Source organism: Ursus arctos, unplaced genomic scaffold (assembly GCF_023065955.2).
Source record: "Ursus arctos isolate Adak ecotype North America unplaced genomic scaffold, UrsArc2.0 scaffold_26, whole genome shotgun sequence".
NCBI classification, from domain to species: domain Eukaryota; kingdom Metazoa; phylum Chordata; class Mammalia; order Carnivora; family Ursidae; genus Ursus; species Ursus arctos.
In genome coordinates this window covers 26,132,341-26,148,990 of record NW_026622941.1, presented here as the reverse complement: position 1 = coordinate 26,148,990, position 16,650 = coordinate 26,132,341, and the positions used below count along the sequence as shown (strand labels likewise).

At 33.0% G+C, this 16,650-nt stretch overlaps 1 protein-coding gene across 20 annotated transcripts in view; it reads right to left on the bottom strand.

Moving 5' to 3' along the window:
* Positions 1-16,650, bottom strand: part of CCDC91 (coiled-coil domain containing 91) — a 312,578-nt gene that overhangs the window by 148,891 nt on the left and 147,037 nt on the right. For 17 of the 20 annotated variants that reach the window (XM_048216514.1, XM_026502183.3, XM_048216516.1 and 14 more), the window contains one exon: positions 9,066-9,143. The exons of the other annotated variants lie outside the window; for them this stretch is intronic. In XM_048216514.1, the coding sequence (XP_048072471.1) occupies positions 9,066-9,143 (78 nt within the window). The remainder of the gene's footprint in view (positions 1-9,065; positions 9,144-16,650) is intronic. 20 annotated transcript variants of the gene reach the window in all.

The window sequence follows — 16,650 nt, the reverse complement described above, 5'->3', positions numbered from 1 at the left end:
ATGAATCAGAAAAAAGATATTACATGTTTCACCTACTTAATCCATTTTAACAAACTAGGAAAATAACAAAGTAAAGCCAAAGTAAGCAGAAGGCTCTGCAAAATAAAGGTTAGAGTGGAAATTAGTAAATAAGAGAACAGAAAATGGTAGAAAATGAACAAAACCAATAGTTAATTATTTGAAGACACAAATAGAATGAAGAAACCTTCAGATAAATTGACCAAATGGAGAAGAGGGAAGACTCAAATTACAAAATCAGAAATGAAAAGAGGAGACATCACTACTTACCTTACAAAAATAAAAGCATACTGAGAACATACTATAAACAACTACATGCTAAAAATTAAATCACTTAGATAAAAGAACTAAATTCCTAGAAAAATAAAATTACCAATTTCAGGAAGAAAACAGAAAATCTGAAGAGATCAATAAGAAGAGATTGAATTTATTTAAAAACACACACACAAAAAAAAAAACCTCCAAAAAACTCCCACACAGAAAAATCCAGTATCACACGGTTATACTGATGAATTCTACAAAATTCTCAACAAAGAATTAATACTCATCTTTTACAAACTCTTACAAATAATTAAAGGGAACATATGCTAACTTATTCTAAGTATTATACTGATAGCGAAGCCTCCTAGATGCCAAAGAAAACTACAAACCAATATCCTTTATGAATAAAGGTACAAAATACTCAACAAAATATTAACAAACTGATCGATGCAACACCTAAAAAAATTATACACCATGACCAAGTGAGATTATCTCAGGAATGCAAAACAGAGTTAACATCCAAAAATCAAAAAGAATATACCATATTCATAAGAAAAAAAATTATCTTTTCAAAAGACACAGAAACAGCATTGGACAAAATTCTGCAACCTTTCATGATTAAAAAAATTTTTTTCAACAAACTAGAAATAAAAGGGAACTTCCTCAACCTAATGAAGACCATCTATTTACAACTCACTTATAACATCATACTTAAATGGTTGATAACTGAATGTTGTCTCCCTAAGATCATGTATGTTCTTGCAGTTCTTATTCAAATTGTATTGGAGGTCTATCCAGGACAATTAGGCAAGGAAAAAAATAATAAAAGGCACCCAGATTGGAAAGAGGTGCAGGCGGCAGGTGGCATGATCTTGTATATGGAAAATCCTAACAAATCTACTAAAAAACTATTAGAACTAATGAACATATATATCAGAACAAATATACAAAATCAATCCTGTTATTATTAATCATATTATTATATGCTAGCAATGAAAAATCTGAACATGAAATTAACAGAAACAATTCGTTTTCCAATGTCATCAAAAAGAATAAAATACACAGTGAAAACTACAATAGATTGCTGAAAGGAATTAATGAGGATAAAATAAATGTAAAGACATTTCATAATTATGCATCAGAAAGCTATTTTAATACTATTAAAATGGCAAAACTTCCCAAATTGGTCTACATATTCAATGCAAATACAAATCAAATCCCACTTGGATATTTTTAAAAATTCATGTGCTAATACTAAAACTCATATGAAAATGCAAGTGAACTAGAATAGCCAAACCAATTTGGAAGAAGAACAAAGTTGGACAATGTACACTTTCTGATATCAAAAACTTACTATAAAGCTACAGTAATAAAAAGTGTGGTAATGACATTGAGAGAGACATATATTTCAATGGAAAGGAATTAAGAGTCTACAAATAAATCCTCACACAGATGGTTAATTTTTGACAAAGGTCCTAAGACAATTCAATGAGGAAAGAACAGTCTTTTCAACAAATGATATTGGGAACAACTGGCTATGCACATCAAAATAAATAAATAAACAAATAAATAAATAAATAAATAAAAAGTTCCATCCCTTCCTCACATCATATACAATAATTAACTCAAAATGGATCAAAGACTTAAATGCCAATTAAACCCACTAGCATGGCTAAATTTTTTTTTAATGGAAAATAACAAGTGTTGGTATGGATGGAGAGAAACTAGAACCCTCAGTCACTGTTGGTTGGAATATAAAATAGTACAGCTGGAAACATTCTGGTACTTCCTCAAAATGCTAAACATAGATAACCATACAACCCAGTAATTTCAACCCTAGGCATATACCAACGAGAAATGAAAATATACATCCACATAGCATTATTCACAATAGTCGAAAAGTGAAAACACTCCAAATGACCATTAACTGATGTAAAAGGTTAAATAAAATGTGGTACTCCATACAATGGAATATTACTGGACAACAAAAAAGAAATGAAAGACCAATATAATAAATGTAACAAGCATGAACGTTGAAAACAGTATGCTAAGTGAAAGAAGTCAGTCAAAAAGATCACAAATTGTATGATTCTGTTTATACAAACTGTCCAGAAGATGCAAATCTATAGTGACATAATACAGATTAATGGTTACCAAGGGCTAGAAAACAGGTGGTTGGGCAGGGAGTGAAGAATGACTGTGGAGGGATATAAGGTTTCATGTAGGGGGTTGAAAATGCTCTGAAATTACATTGTGGTGATGACTGTATAATTCTGCAAATATACTAAAAACTAGAGAATTATAAACTTTGGTAGATTTTATAATATATGAATTATGCCTCAATAAAGCTGTTCAAAAATAAAAATTACAAAATATTAAAATATCACTAGCTACGCAAAATCAAACTATATGATGAGTAAACTTTCCTCTGTTGTGATAATTACTGATTACTTCAGGTTCTTAGAAATCACAATGACAAATGGAGAAAAGTCTTTTCTATTACATTTTAAACTGATTAGTGTTTGAAATACAAATGTATAAATGTAAACTAGCTCCAAATGATTTTGATAGTTTAAAATCTTGCAACCAAACTCAAAATAAATAAATCTCAAGCCTTAACATGGAAAAGATTGTAGAAGTAAATAAATTTGCATACTCCCAAATTGAAATTAAAAAAAAAAAATCACACCATTGCTGGTGTTGGCAGTTTACCAGTTCAAGTTAAGAGTATGTCTGTTACTCTTCCTTGTTTACAATTTCTTTTTCTTCTTTTTCTTTTTTTAGAAGATTTTATCTATTTATGTGAGAGAGAGAGGGAGAGAGCACAAGCAGGGGGAGCAGCAGAGGAAGAGGGAGAAGCAGGCTCCCCGCTGAGCAGGGAGCCCTATGTGGGGCTTGATTCCAGAACCCTGAGATCATGACCTGAGCTGAAGGCAGACGCTTAACTGACTGGGCCACCCAGGTGCCCCTACAATATAATTTTCTTAAAATTTTCCTTTACATAAAGAACCACATTGGAAAATGTTACATATTTTTTCATTTAACAAATATAATTTAGAAAACTTAAAAAAAGAAAGTCTATTGCATTTACCCACAATCTTGTCCTTTCCTTTGTTTTTTCCTAATGTTTCAAAATTCGTTCCTTTATCATTTCCTTTTGTTTGGATAACTTCCTTAGCCATTCTCTTAGAGTAGCTTTGCTATGACAAATCCTCTTACTTTTCCTTCATCTGAGAACATCTTGATTTCTTCCCTTCACTGCAGAAACATATTTTCATTGGATATAAAAATCTGAGTGGACACTTATTTTCTTTCAGTGTTATTCAATTTCCTTCTGGCCTCCCTGGTTTCTGATGAAAAATCCAATGTAAATCTAATTGATTTTCTGTAGGTCAAATGCCATCTTTCTCTGGCTGCTTTCAAGATTTTCTTTTGTCTTTCGTTTTCAGACGTTTGACCATAACATCTGTAGCAGTCAGGGTCTCTTGAGTAATAGAACTAATAGGATATGTATATAGAGAGAAAGATTTATTTTAAGAAAATGGCTCCCACAAATGTGGAGGCTGGCAAATTCAATATCTGCGGGGTAGAATGGCAGATTGGAGATCCAGGGGAGAGCTTTTCAGGCTCTTTTAGCTTGTTCAAGTCTAAAAGTCTGTCTGCTAGCAAAATACCTTACTGATCAGGGGACATAGGTCCTTTGTTCTATTAAAACCTTCTAACAATTGGATAAGAATCACCCACATTATGGAGGGCAATCTGCTATATTCAAGGTCCACAATTGCAAATATTAATCTTACCTGGAATGAACCCTAACAAAAATATCCAGGATAATGTTTGACCAAATATATGGGCATCATGGCCTAACCAAGTTAAAACACATAAAATTAACCATCACAATGTGTCTTGGTGGTTTTTATTTGTTTTGATTTTGGTATTATTATTATTTTGGTTAATCCTGTTTAAGAGTTCACTCAGCTTCTTGAATATGTAGTTTTATTTCTTTGGCCAAATTTGGGAAATTTTCAGCTACTATTTCTTTGAATATATTTTCAGTTTCTCTATCCTCTTTTTCCTCTTTTTCCAGGACTTTGATGACATGAATTTTAGATATTTTGTTATAATCCCACAGGTCCCTAAATCCTTGCTCATTTGTTTTTAGTCTGTTTTCTCTCTGTTGTTCAAACTGGGTGACTTCTATTCTCTATTTTCAAGTTCATTGATTATTTCCCATTTCTCCATTATGACATTGAACCCAAACACTGAATTTTTTTTTGTACTGTATTTTTAAGTTCTAAAATTTTCATTTGGTTCTTTCTTTACATAATCTGTTTCTTTGGTAAGACATTCTATTCTTTTGCTGAGATTTTCTATTTTTTTTCCCTTTGTTTCAAGCATGTTCATAATTGCTTGTTAAAGCATTTTTATGATGGACACTTTAAAATCCTTGTCAGATAATTCTAACATTGGTGTCAGCTCAGTGTTAGCTTCTGTTCATTATCTTTTTTCACTCAAGATGAGATTTTCTTGGTTCTTTGTATGAGTATTGATTTTCAACTGAAATTTGGATATTTTAAATCTTGCTTCAGGCGTGATCCCAGGGTCCTGGGATTGAGCCCCACATCAGGCTACTCTGCTGGGAGCCTGCTTCTTCCTCTCCCACTCCCCCTGCTTGTGTTCCCTCTCACGCTGGCTGTCTCTCTCTCTGTCAAATAAATAAATAAAAATCTTTAAAAATATTTAAAAAAAAAAATCTTGCTTCAGGCAGACTTCCTCTGATAAGACACTACTGCAACAAGACAAGAGGGGAACAGCCAGGTACTAAGTTCAGGTTCCTGGTTCATTCTCCACTGACACTCAGGGCAGGGGAATAGAATCTCCTCATTATTGCCAGACATGATTGGGAGTTCAGCTTCACACAAAGCCTTCACTGATGTCACTCTGGCTGAGAGGAGCAAGGATGCCACCTTATTGTTCCCCAAATAACCCTCACTGACACTTCAGAGGGCTGACCTTATTACCCTGACTTTCCATTAAACATCTGTTGATACCTTGATAGTAGAGAAAGTACCTCACTACCATCAGGGTGGGGTGGAAGTCTAGGCTTCCTACATGGCCTACCCTGACACTTAGGGAGGAGAGGATTTATTGCCCAGTGGGACTGAAAGTCAGCCTTCTTCGAAACCTCCCAATGGAGAAGAGGAAATCTATCTCACTATAGCCTGAGATGGTGAAGGTCTACAATCCTTAACCGGCCTTTGTTGGCAGGGTTGGAGGGTGGAGCCATATTTTGTTCTATGCTGTTTGGTGGGAGTAGAATGGTTATTAACCTAGGAGTTTACTTTCTTGCTACCTGGAGGCTTTCCTGGTCTTTTGGACAAAGACAGCAGCCTTTTCTTGGGATTTGATATCTGTGTCCATTTGGTATTTCTGGGTTGCTCACTTCTCCAGCACCTAATCTGGGCAAATGAGGGAAAAAGAAAATCCAGGGAACCCAGTGTCATGTAGTTACCTGGATCCCAGAGTCCCTAGGCAGTTTGCCTTCTTCTGTCTTTCAGGATTTCATGTCTGTTTTATACAAAATGTCCAAGGATTTTTTTTTTAGATGTATAGTAGGAAAAATAGGGGGAAAAAAGGCTACTTCACATTTCTGGAAGGAAAGGTTAATGTAAAAATAATGTATCTTCCTGTGAATTTTTAGGCTTTTATTATTTTTGTTTTACTTCATTTGTATTTTTCACTATCTTTTCTAATGAATTTTTTTTTTTTCCCCAAATTCCTCAACTCAACTTGGAGGGGGAAAAATGACTTACCACATCTAGTCTGGGATAAACAAGCAGAAGAATATAAGATCCCTAAAAGCCAGGGATGGTAGTAAAAAGGCACAGATTTCTCTAGTCCAGTTGCACATTTGAGTAAATAGAAGGAGAGATTAAAGTCAAACCATCAAGGGAAGGTACGGTTTTGGTGACTTACTACCTGTGTATGGTCTGTGCATGTGCATGGTGGGTGTGTACTATATATTCCATTGGACCAAAGACCTGTCTATCTTCTTCAGTGCTGTATCCACAGCAGTCCGTGGCACAAAGAAGGAAGTCAAGGTTTCTTGAATTAAGGAAAGAATAAATCAAAGAGAATGTTCATACAACTTCTGTTAGCAATAGTAATTAGAAGTTGTATTTTCATTTGTTTTTGAGTTATCTAATGATTAATGAATCATCCATCAAAATGTTTATGTACTTTAACAAAATAAAGCTTTAAAAGTATCAACGAAAAGTAAATTACTGTCTGAAAAAGAGACACATAATATAATAATTATCACATGACCTTCTCATGCTTGAATTTCAAATGGAAAAAAATATATATCATTTCTCATCCTGTTCCATAATGGGTCACAAACTGACACCGACATTACAGAGGCATCTAACCTACGAGGAAAACATTGCCTATTTTTCTTATCTGAATTACTTTATTTTTTCCTATATTATTTTGACGTTGATTCTCCATATGTTTTCAGAACACACTGGATGTAAAATGTTATATGATAATTAATGTATCAGATCTTATTCTTTCTCACAGTACAATAACATCATTGCACAAAATATGAAGCTCATCAATAAATCAATAGGGAAGCTATGAAATATATTTATACCAAAGTTCCCTGCTACAAAAGTTTATCAAGTTTATATATTAACTGACAATAAGTATATGACAAATTAAATATAAATTTGTAGGCTACTTGACTTGATTCCTAATCTTCTTAACCAAATCATGATACCTAATGCTTAAAACTTTTAAATCCTCTCCAAATGGGCATCAAATAGTGATACCAGACAAAGAAGAGGTGAAATGAGTAGCTCTCAACCAAGTTTCTCCAAATTACAAGTTGTAAAATGTATTTGCAAAATTCTCACTTATGCTTTTAACCTCATTAGCTGTCAGTATTGAAAGCAATACAAGATAAACATGTTTTCAGCAAATGAAATATGTGGAGCTAGAATCAGAAAAGGATTTAAGATACCAAACATTGAGCTGTTTTGAAAAATACAAGTTCAAACACGATGTAAACGCTTTTAAAACATTTAATTTAAATTCATAATTAAAAATAAGTAAAATACAAATTCACCCAAGAATATATCACTTAATGCACCAGGAGAATAATATAAATTCCAGTTTTTTAATTCTCCCCACCCTTAGCCTAGGGGAAAAAAAAAAGATGACAGTTCAAAATAGATCCTATACTTTTACCCAATTCAATAACTGTAAAGCTGGTTTATATTAGTAGAGCTAAAAATTCACAATATTATAAAAAGAGCCAATAATCACAGCTGCAAAAACTTGACATTTTTTAATGACCATCTCGACAATGGCACGGGTTTCTATATTGGGTGTGGTCACAAAAATGACCTTTCATGTTCCAACACATATCGACTAGACTATTTATCTTGGATTAAAAAAAAAGAAGTCCGTTTAGGTAATTCTGGATCTACTTCTTTTTCTACTTTTAGACAAATGACTTGTCACAAGATTTTTGACATTAAATTATTAGCTAACTAAAATGACATTAATTTCTACCAACTCCAAGGATGAAGTTTAATCGACAATAAAAAAATTTCTGTATTCTACAAGTGGTAGAAGGATTTAAAAACAAACAAGCAAACAAAAACATTTACTGTACTAATGAACAACCAAAAACAAACTAAATGCTAATACAGGTACAGTTAAACCAAATATGATGTACACACACACACACACACACACACACACAGTGGAATACTATAGAACAAAAACTAAGTTCATATGTACCAGATACTAAAATATAAATCATACTGAATAAACACAGAAAGAAACAAAAGAATAGATTGAGTGGAATAACATTTTGTGTAAAAACAAATAAAAAAATTATATAATATGGTATTAGCAAATATACATATGCAATTATGGAGAAAAACCTCTAAAACGGCTCAGGGCTCACATCAAACTGCTAACAGTAGTTACTTCTGGGGAGAATTGTTTGAATTAATTTCAACAAGAATGTATTCCTCTATTATTTGTGGGGGGAAAATGATCTAACATGAAATTTAGGGGGAAAAGGACTTTTGTTTTGAGAATGAAAATAAAATCTTTATTTTCAATTATTACCCACCAATAACAGAAAGTTACGTTCAGAGTATTGGCTCTTGACACAAAGTGAACTAGGAAGCAAATCTACATTCATCAGCTACAACTAATGGACCAATTTTTAAAGTTCAGGCTATCCTGAAAGCTTGCAACATACCAGTCCTTAGTTTGCTTTAAATGATTAAGCTTATGCAGACATAGAATCAAAGAATAATGCTGTGTACGTCCCTGATACTGACATTTATTATGATTTCTATAACAATATTCATAACAGTTTTTCTTAATCCCTTTTAACCATAATATTTTTCAGATGTACATATCATGCCTTTTTTTTCTAAAAGAGGCAGAACCACAGTAAAGATAAACGCTAATCTAGCAATTAATTCAATAGAATTCTGTTCTTGAACTTCTTCAGCTACAGATTCTATATTCTTTAACATTCTACAACTTTTCCGATGCAGAGCAACATCTAGCATTACCTTCCATCATCTACTATGTATGTTCTCAACAAACGCGTATTGGTCAATTGAAAAGAATACTATACCAAAACAAGACTACTGTCATTCTATAATTTGCATATGTTTGCATGTGCCAATGTGTGTAAACTTTTTTCTAAAGTATGGCACAGTTTAAAAGGTAGAGAAAGCAGACTCTCAAACATCTACCTTATATTCATCCACAATAATGCTGAGAGCTTCATGACCAGCTTTCCTCATGTCTTCCAATTCTTGTTTATGTTTTTCCTGAAAAACAAAAACAAAAAACTAAACCACGGTTTGTTCTTTTGTTTACAAAAGAAAACCACTGACTCTCCCATCCATGAATGATTGAGTGGTTTGTGGCACACTAATGCCACAGCTAAAAACAATGAGAAAAAATAAAGTTCTGTTTAAAAGCATTAGGGAGGACTGAAGCAATGAAAAACAGTAGGAAAACAATAACTGTGAGAGAAAAACCATACTGAGAGGTGAGATAACACAAAGCAATAGTGTTATCTCTTGGGGCATATGGCAATTCTGCACCTGGATCAAGAGCCAGGAGGGACTGTGTTACTTCAATAAGCTCAGTCCTTTCTATATTTTTTATTACTTCTCCAGTAATATACCAATAGTTTAAGACTTAACAAAGATAGAGAACTGCTGGATTAAGGTGACCAACCCCCATTCTATCTTCCTAGCAAAGGAATGGATGAACTTTCTTTGGAGAATATTAACATCCTACAGAGCCTTTTTAATTTTTCAAACACTCTGTACAGGTTTCAGTACAAAAGTATCAGAGGTGACAAAAGACGAGACTAAAAACACAGAAAACAGAAAAGATGAAAGTAATAGGCCCATGGATGATTTAGATATTAGTTATCAAAGAGTTTAAAATATGTTATGATTCTGGGGCACAGTCGGGTAAGCATCTGACTCTTGGTTTCAGCTCAGGTCATGATCTCAGTGTCATGAAATCGAGCCCCAGATTGGGCTCCACGTTCCGTGTGGAGTCTGCTTGGCATTCTCTCTCCCTCTGCCTCTCCCTCTGCCCCTCCTGCTCGTGCTCTCTTTCTAAAATAAGTAAATAAATCTTTTTTAAAAAATCTATGATTCATACGTTCAAGAAAGTAGAGGAGAAAGGAAGAAAATGGATAGGATACAGATTTTCATCAGAGAACTAGAATTCATGAGATAGAAATTTTACAGCTGAGAAATATGCACTATTAATAATTCAACAGATGAGGTAAACAGTAGGTGAAACACAGCAGAAAGCAGAATTAGAGAACCAAAAGATAGTGGGGGCAGAAAAAGAGATTAGACTGAAAAGAGGAATAAAACTATGGAAAATACAAAAAAAAAAAATCTAAAATGACAAGGGACAGAGTAAAAAGATTAAATAGGTAACAAAAGAATCTTTAAAAAAATAATCCAAAATAAGAGAAAAAATAAAATGTAGTAAGATGATAAAAATAAAGTATTCGAGAAAAATGAAAAATGCAAATTTACATCACACATGAATTAGGATATTATATTAACCTACAGCTATTTCTAAAAAAAAACCATTAAGATATAAAATACGTTTCAAAAATGAAATTTTAGATAAAATTAAAAAAGCTCCTAAGAAAAGGTACAACTTCTCAAAATTTTAAAAAGATGAAATAAAAAATCTTAACAGTCTTATTTGTGTAAGAAAAATTGAATTTATTAATTAAAAAAAAAGCAACCTCTGATCAAGGAATTTCTAAGCCTAGATGACTTAACAGGTGATTTTAATAAACATTTAAGGAAGAAATGACAGAAATCTTACACAAACTCTTCCAGAGAATAGGAAATGAGGGAATACTTCCCCACATATTAGGGCAACATATCCCTTATTCTTAACTCTGCAAAGATAATTAAAAGAAGAAAAAATTATGAACCACTCTTCTGAGTATAGAAACAAATTCTAAACAAAGTATTAGCTAACTGAGTCTAGCAATATATAAATAGAAAAACATCTCTCAGTCAAGTGGGATTTATTTTAGGAATATCAGCTTGGGAGAAGTGACATACACTATTTCAGGCTTGAATCACAAAAAAACCTTCCACACAATCTTCCACACACTCCTTGTCTTCCCCCCTCCTTGCTTGCTGGATGCCAGTGCCCAAGATGCCAACGAAAGCCAGGTTCTGCGGAGGGCACAGCCTGCCAGCTTGAAACCCTGAATGACTGCAAGGAATGACTGCATCATCACCCCAAAGGGCTTTGAGAGAAAATTAAATATCAACTATATTTAGGGTAAAAGATGATGCCAATAATTTTTGTCCATTTACTGCTTCCACTTGCTCACTCATCGTCTCCCCTCATTTATTATACTTTACTGACTTAACAGGTTCTATTTCATTATTTCTTTTAAAGATTTTATTTATTTATTTGACAGACAGCCAGCGAGAGAGGGAACACAAACAGGGGGAACGGGAGAGGAAGAAGCAGGCCCCCAGCGGAGGAACCTGATCTGATGTGGGGCTCGACCCCAAAGCCGAAGATCACGCCCTGAGCCGAAGGCAGACGCTTAATGACTGCGCCACCCAGGTGCCCCTCTATTTCATTATTAACATCTAATTTCCCTTTCTGGTATATCCCTTTATATACCTAGTGTGGCTAAATCACTATTTCCCAAAATTGCCTTAATATAAAAAAATCACGAAGGGCACTTGTTATAAATACGGATTTTTGTTGGTGTAATTATCAATCTATGGCTCATGGCAGCCATCTTTCTGAAGTCACTTTTCCATTTCTGTAAGAGTTGTTTCAGTAAAAACTAAATAACCTAACAGTCCAATTACCTGGTTAAGCAAGTTATGTACTATATTACGCTAAAAATAAGGAAACAAATAAGGGCATCACTATCAACTCATCACTTCAGATCTCCCATTCATGTCAGGTTATCTCACAAAAACCTTGTGACTGTTTCATATAAGGACCTAGGGAGGGCAAAAAGCATCAATCCATGTACTAAGCATTAACATAGTTTTTCTTTTACTTTTCAAGATTAAAGAACATGTAAATAGAAATAGATATTCTGACATTTTCTTTCCATATCTTAGTGGATCATCTCAGGCAGTTCTTGAGATGCATAAGTTTCACCTTTAGACCAGCAATATAAAAGAAGCTCCTATAAGATAGGCAAATACAGTCAAACTATGGACATTAACAACATACATTAACATACATTAACATACATTAACAACATACATTAACATATTAAATCTCGGACAAACCCAGAAGGAAATACGTTGAATTTTACTAAAACCAGCATTTTCCATACTTAACTACTCAAATACTAATTTACGTTTTTTCCTCTCTTGACAATACTTATTGCAAACTAATCTCTTCAGTTTAGAATTGAGGAAACTGAGAACCAAGAAGGTCAAAAAGCTATTTAGAATTAATCAGTCTGAGCAAAGCAAATTAACCTAGATCCATTAAGTAAAACTGAGAATGTATTCTACTTTCGCCTAATTAATTGCAAATTAGAGATGAATATGAACCATTTCAATAATCAAGTTTGATAAATTCAATAACTATAGTCCTGAATAAAGACATAAATCATCAAAAAAGTATTGATGTGCTATTAAAAAAGCATACAGTACAATGAACTAAGCAATTCACATAAAAGGTATTTTCTTAGAGACATTTCATAAGTAATCAAAATGTTCTATGACATATTTTAACTGACAATGAACATTATATCAATGGCTATATCTTCTAGATAGAAGAAAAAATTAATTCAGTGCTTTGCATAGTGTCTGAGAACAGATCAGCTATCAACAAATGTTGGATTATGCTAAAATTCTCATTACTGACATAATGGGTTTCTATAATCATTTTAGGTATCAGAACTAAAATTCTGACTGTTATATTCAATACGTACTTCATAAATTTTTTAAAATGATATAGAGATATTCAGTAATATTCATCATAATTCAAGGTAAAAATGTAGACTTTCCAAGTACTATGAAATTTACAGTTACTGATCACTTAAAATTCTCCCACCATTATCTTATACCAAATTTTCTCAGGAAGCATTATATTTAATTTACATTATCACTATGTGCTAGACTGCTAGGCTCTGGGGATAAAAAGATGATGAAAATATAATAGTTATCTTCAGTCTGGTAACATAAAAGATTGAGTAACCAGTGTTACATTAATTCAAAGCCAGATAAAGACAATATAAGAAAAGTACAAAACAATGAGCCCTATAAATACAGATGTAACACTCTTCAATAAAATAGCAGCAAATAGAATCCCACAGCATTTTAAAAGGATCATGCACTAAGGATCAATTGGAATTTATCTCAGGAATGCCAAGGTGGTTCAACATACAAACGGCAATCCATTTAATACACCATTTTAAAACAAAAAAGGAAAAGAATAAATCCACATGACCATTTCAGTATGCAGAAAAGCAATAACAAGATCAAACATACTTTCTTGATAAAAATGTTCAACAAGCTAAAAATAGAAAGCAACATCTTCAACCTGATAAGGGGCATCTATGCTAACATCATACTGTTGGCAAGAGACTAAAACTCTAACATCAGAAATAAGACAAGGACGTACACTCCAGACACTTCTATTTAACACTGTACTGAAGAAGCAAAGAAATTAGGCAAGAAAAATAGACAAAAGGCATCCTAAGAAATTACTGTATTAGAAATGAAGAAGTGAAACTATCCCTATTTGCAGAAGATGTGATTTTATATATACTGGAAACTACATAATTATTAGATCCAATAAGCAATACACCATTAGACCTAATAAACAAGTTCAGCAAAGTTATAAGATACAAGGTCAACACAAAAAATCATGTGTATTTCCATACACTTGCAATGAATAATCGAAACATGAAATTAAGAAAAAAATTCCACTTACATTAGCATGAAAAAAATACTTAAGAATAAATTTTACCAAAGAAATATAAAACTTTTACACTAAAAACTACAAGATATTGTAGAATCTTAATAAATGGAAAGATATCCTGTGTTCTGAATGGAAGACTTACTGTGTTAAGAGTGACTAATCCCCAAATTTATCTATAGGTTCAGTATAATCTCTATTGAGATGTTAGTGGCTTTATTTTACAGAAACAGACAAGCGGATCCTAAAATTCACATGGAATTGCAAGGCATGGGGCACCTGGGTGGCTCAGCTGGTTAAGCATCCGACTCTTGATCTCAGCTCAGTTCTTGATCTCAGGGTCCTGAGTTCAAGTTCAAGCCCTACATTGAGCTCCACACCCAGTCCATATTTTATGGGGAAAAAAAAGTATGAAGAATTGCAAGGGATTATGAATAGCTAAAACAATTTTGAAAAAGATGATCAAAGTTGCAGGATTGATATTTTCTGATTTCAAAACAGCACAAAACTGTAGTAACCAAACACTGTGGTACTGGCATATGGATAGAGATTGAGTTCAATGGAAAATAGATATGAGAGTTCCAAAATAAGCCTATATGGCCATAATCAATTGATTTTTGACAAAGTGACAGGACAATTCAATAGCAAAGAAATAATCTTATCAAGAAATGATGGTGGGACAACTGAATCCATATACAAAAGAGTAAGACTGGAACCCCACCTGCCACGATACATAAAAATTAACTAAAAAATGGATTAAATACCTGAATAGAAGAGCTAAACTATTAAACTCTTGAAGGAAAAATAGGTGCATATCTTTGAAATCTTGGATTAGGCAATGGTTTCTGAAAATATGATAGACACCAGAAGCACAAGCAAATAAGAAAAAAAAAAAAAAAACCACATGAATTAGATTTCGCCAAAACTTAAAACTTTATGAATCAAAGGACACGAGCAAGAAGGCAAAAGGCAACCCACTCAATATTTGCAAATAATATATTTGATAAAGGTCTAGTATCCAGAATATATATAAGCAAGTCTCATAACTTGGCAACAAAAGATAGTCAAATTTTAAAATGGGCAACAAACTTAAATAAATATTTCTCCAAAGACACAAATGCCCAACAGCATTAGCTATTATGGAGATTCAAGTTGAAACTACTCACATCCACTAGGATAGCTATAACAGAAAACAAAGAAAGTAATGGTTAGCAAGGAGGTGAAGAAACTGAAACCATCACACGTTGCTGGTAGGGATGTAAAAGGGCTCATTCACTGTGCAAAGCAGTATGGCAGTTCCTCAGAAAATTAAATACAGAGTTATCAAATGTCCCAGAAATTTCACTCCTAGTTATATACCCAAGGGAGTACATAAAATACACATTCACATGAAAACTTCATTATCAACATAATTAATAATGGCCAAAAAAGTAGAAACAATGCCAACATCACATAATGAGCTGTATAAACTGCAGCATTATCCATACAATGGAATATTATTCATTCACAAAAGGAATGAAGCACGGATACTTGCTACAACATGGCTAAAACTTGAAAACATGCTAAATGGAAATATCCAAACACAAAAGGCCATATATTGCATGATTCCATTTTTATATGAAATGTCTAAAATAGGCAAATCCAGAGACAGAAAGTAGATTAGCAGTTGCCAGACGCTGGGGGAGGGGGGATGAGGGGTAACTGCTTAATGCATAGGGGGTTTCTGCTTGAGGTGAGAAAAATGTCTGGCATTAGATATTAGTGACTGTCCAACAATATTGTGAATATACTAAAAACCACTAGATTACATACTTTAAAACGGCTTAAATGGTGAATTTTATGCTATGTGAATTTTATCTCAAGACAAAAAAAGTTATGAAAAAAATGGTATGTTTATGCCATTTTAATTTCTAAGCAGGTGTTTTATTTCTTCTTTGATTTTGTATTCATTTCTAATTTTGTTTCATTTTTATCAGAGAGTGCTGATTTTATTATTTTTATGCTTGGAATTCATTGAAGTCTCAGAAAGATTCCTCATCAAAGGACCATGAGAATAACATTCTTTAAATTTTTGACTGTTGAGAATGATTTGCAGCTTTTAAAATTGAAAATCAGTTAGTGGTATATAAATCCTGAATTCACGTCTTCTTTCCTTGAGCATCTTAATTGTGTTATGTTATTCTTTGGCATAAAGTGTGTTTTTTAAAAGTCTGACATGGATCTAATTTTGTTAGCTTATATTTTGGTTGCCTATAATTTATTTTCCAAATTGGGTCCCTTTTGAGAGTGAAAGGGGTTACCATTTATAATTACAATAGGGATATAGGCATAAATATGGACTGTCCTAGGCAAACTAACGGGCAAAGTGATTATATTTACAGATTTCTACAATGTTTTGAATGTTACTTTCTTTGAAGTCTCTAGAATATGTCCCTAATTGACTGTTTGTGGTCTATTATCCCAGGTATACATATATACTTTCAAAAATAAGGTCCTAACCGTCTTTTATTTCCTGAAAATTTGATGAATTTTATTTTGTCATATAGTTTCATATAGTTTTTTCATATATACATATTTTTTTTCAAACAACTATATGAAAATACAGTTCATCAGGAACACTATTTATATACGTGCTGTGTCAGTTTTGCTTATTTCCTATAATTATTCCTTTCTCTCAAATCCTTCATTTATTCAGTGTTTTTCATTTTTCTTTTTGCCATCCTTTATTTTTCTTTCTTTCTACAGCACTACATTCCCTCCGCTATTCTTTCGAGCTTAGTCTTCATTTGGGGAGGTTTTTTTTTCTTTCACTTCTAATTCTTTTTTGTGTCTGTCAGTCCCCTCTTCGCATTTAACTGTGATCTCTTC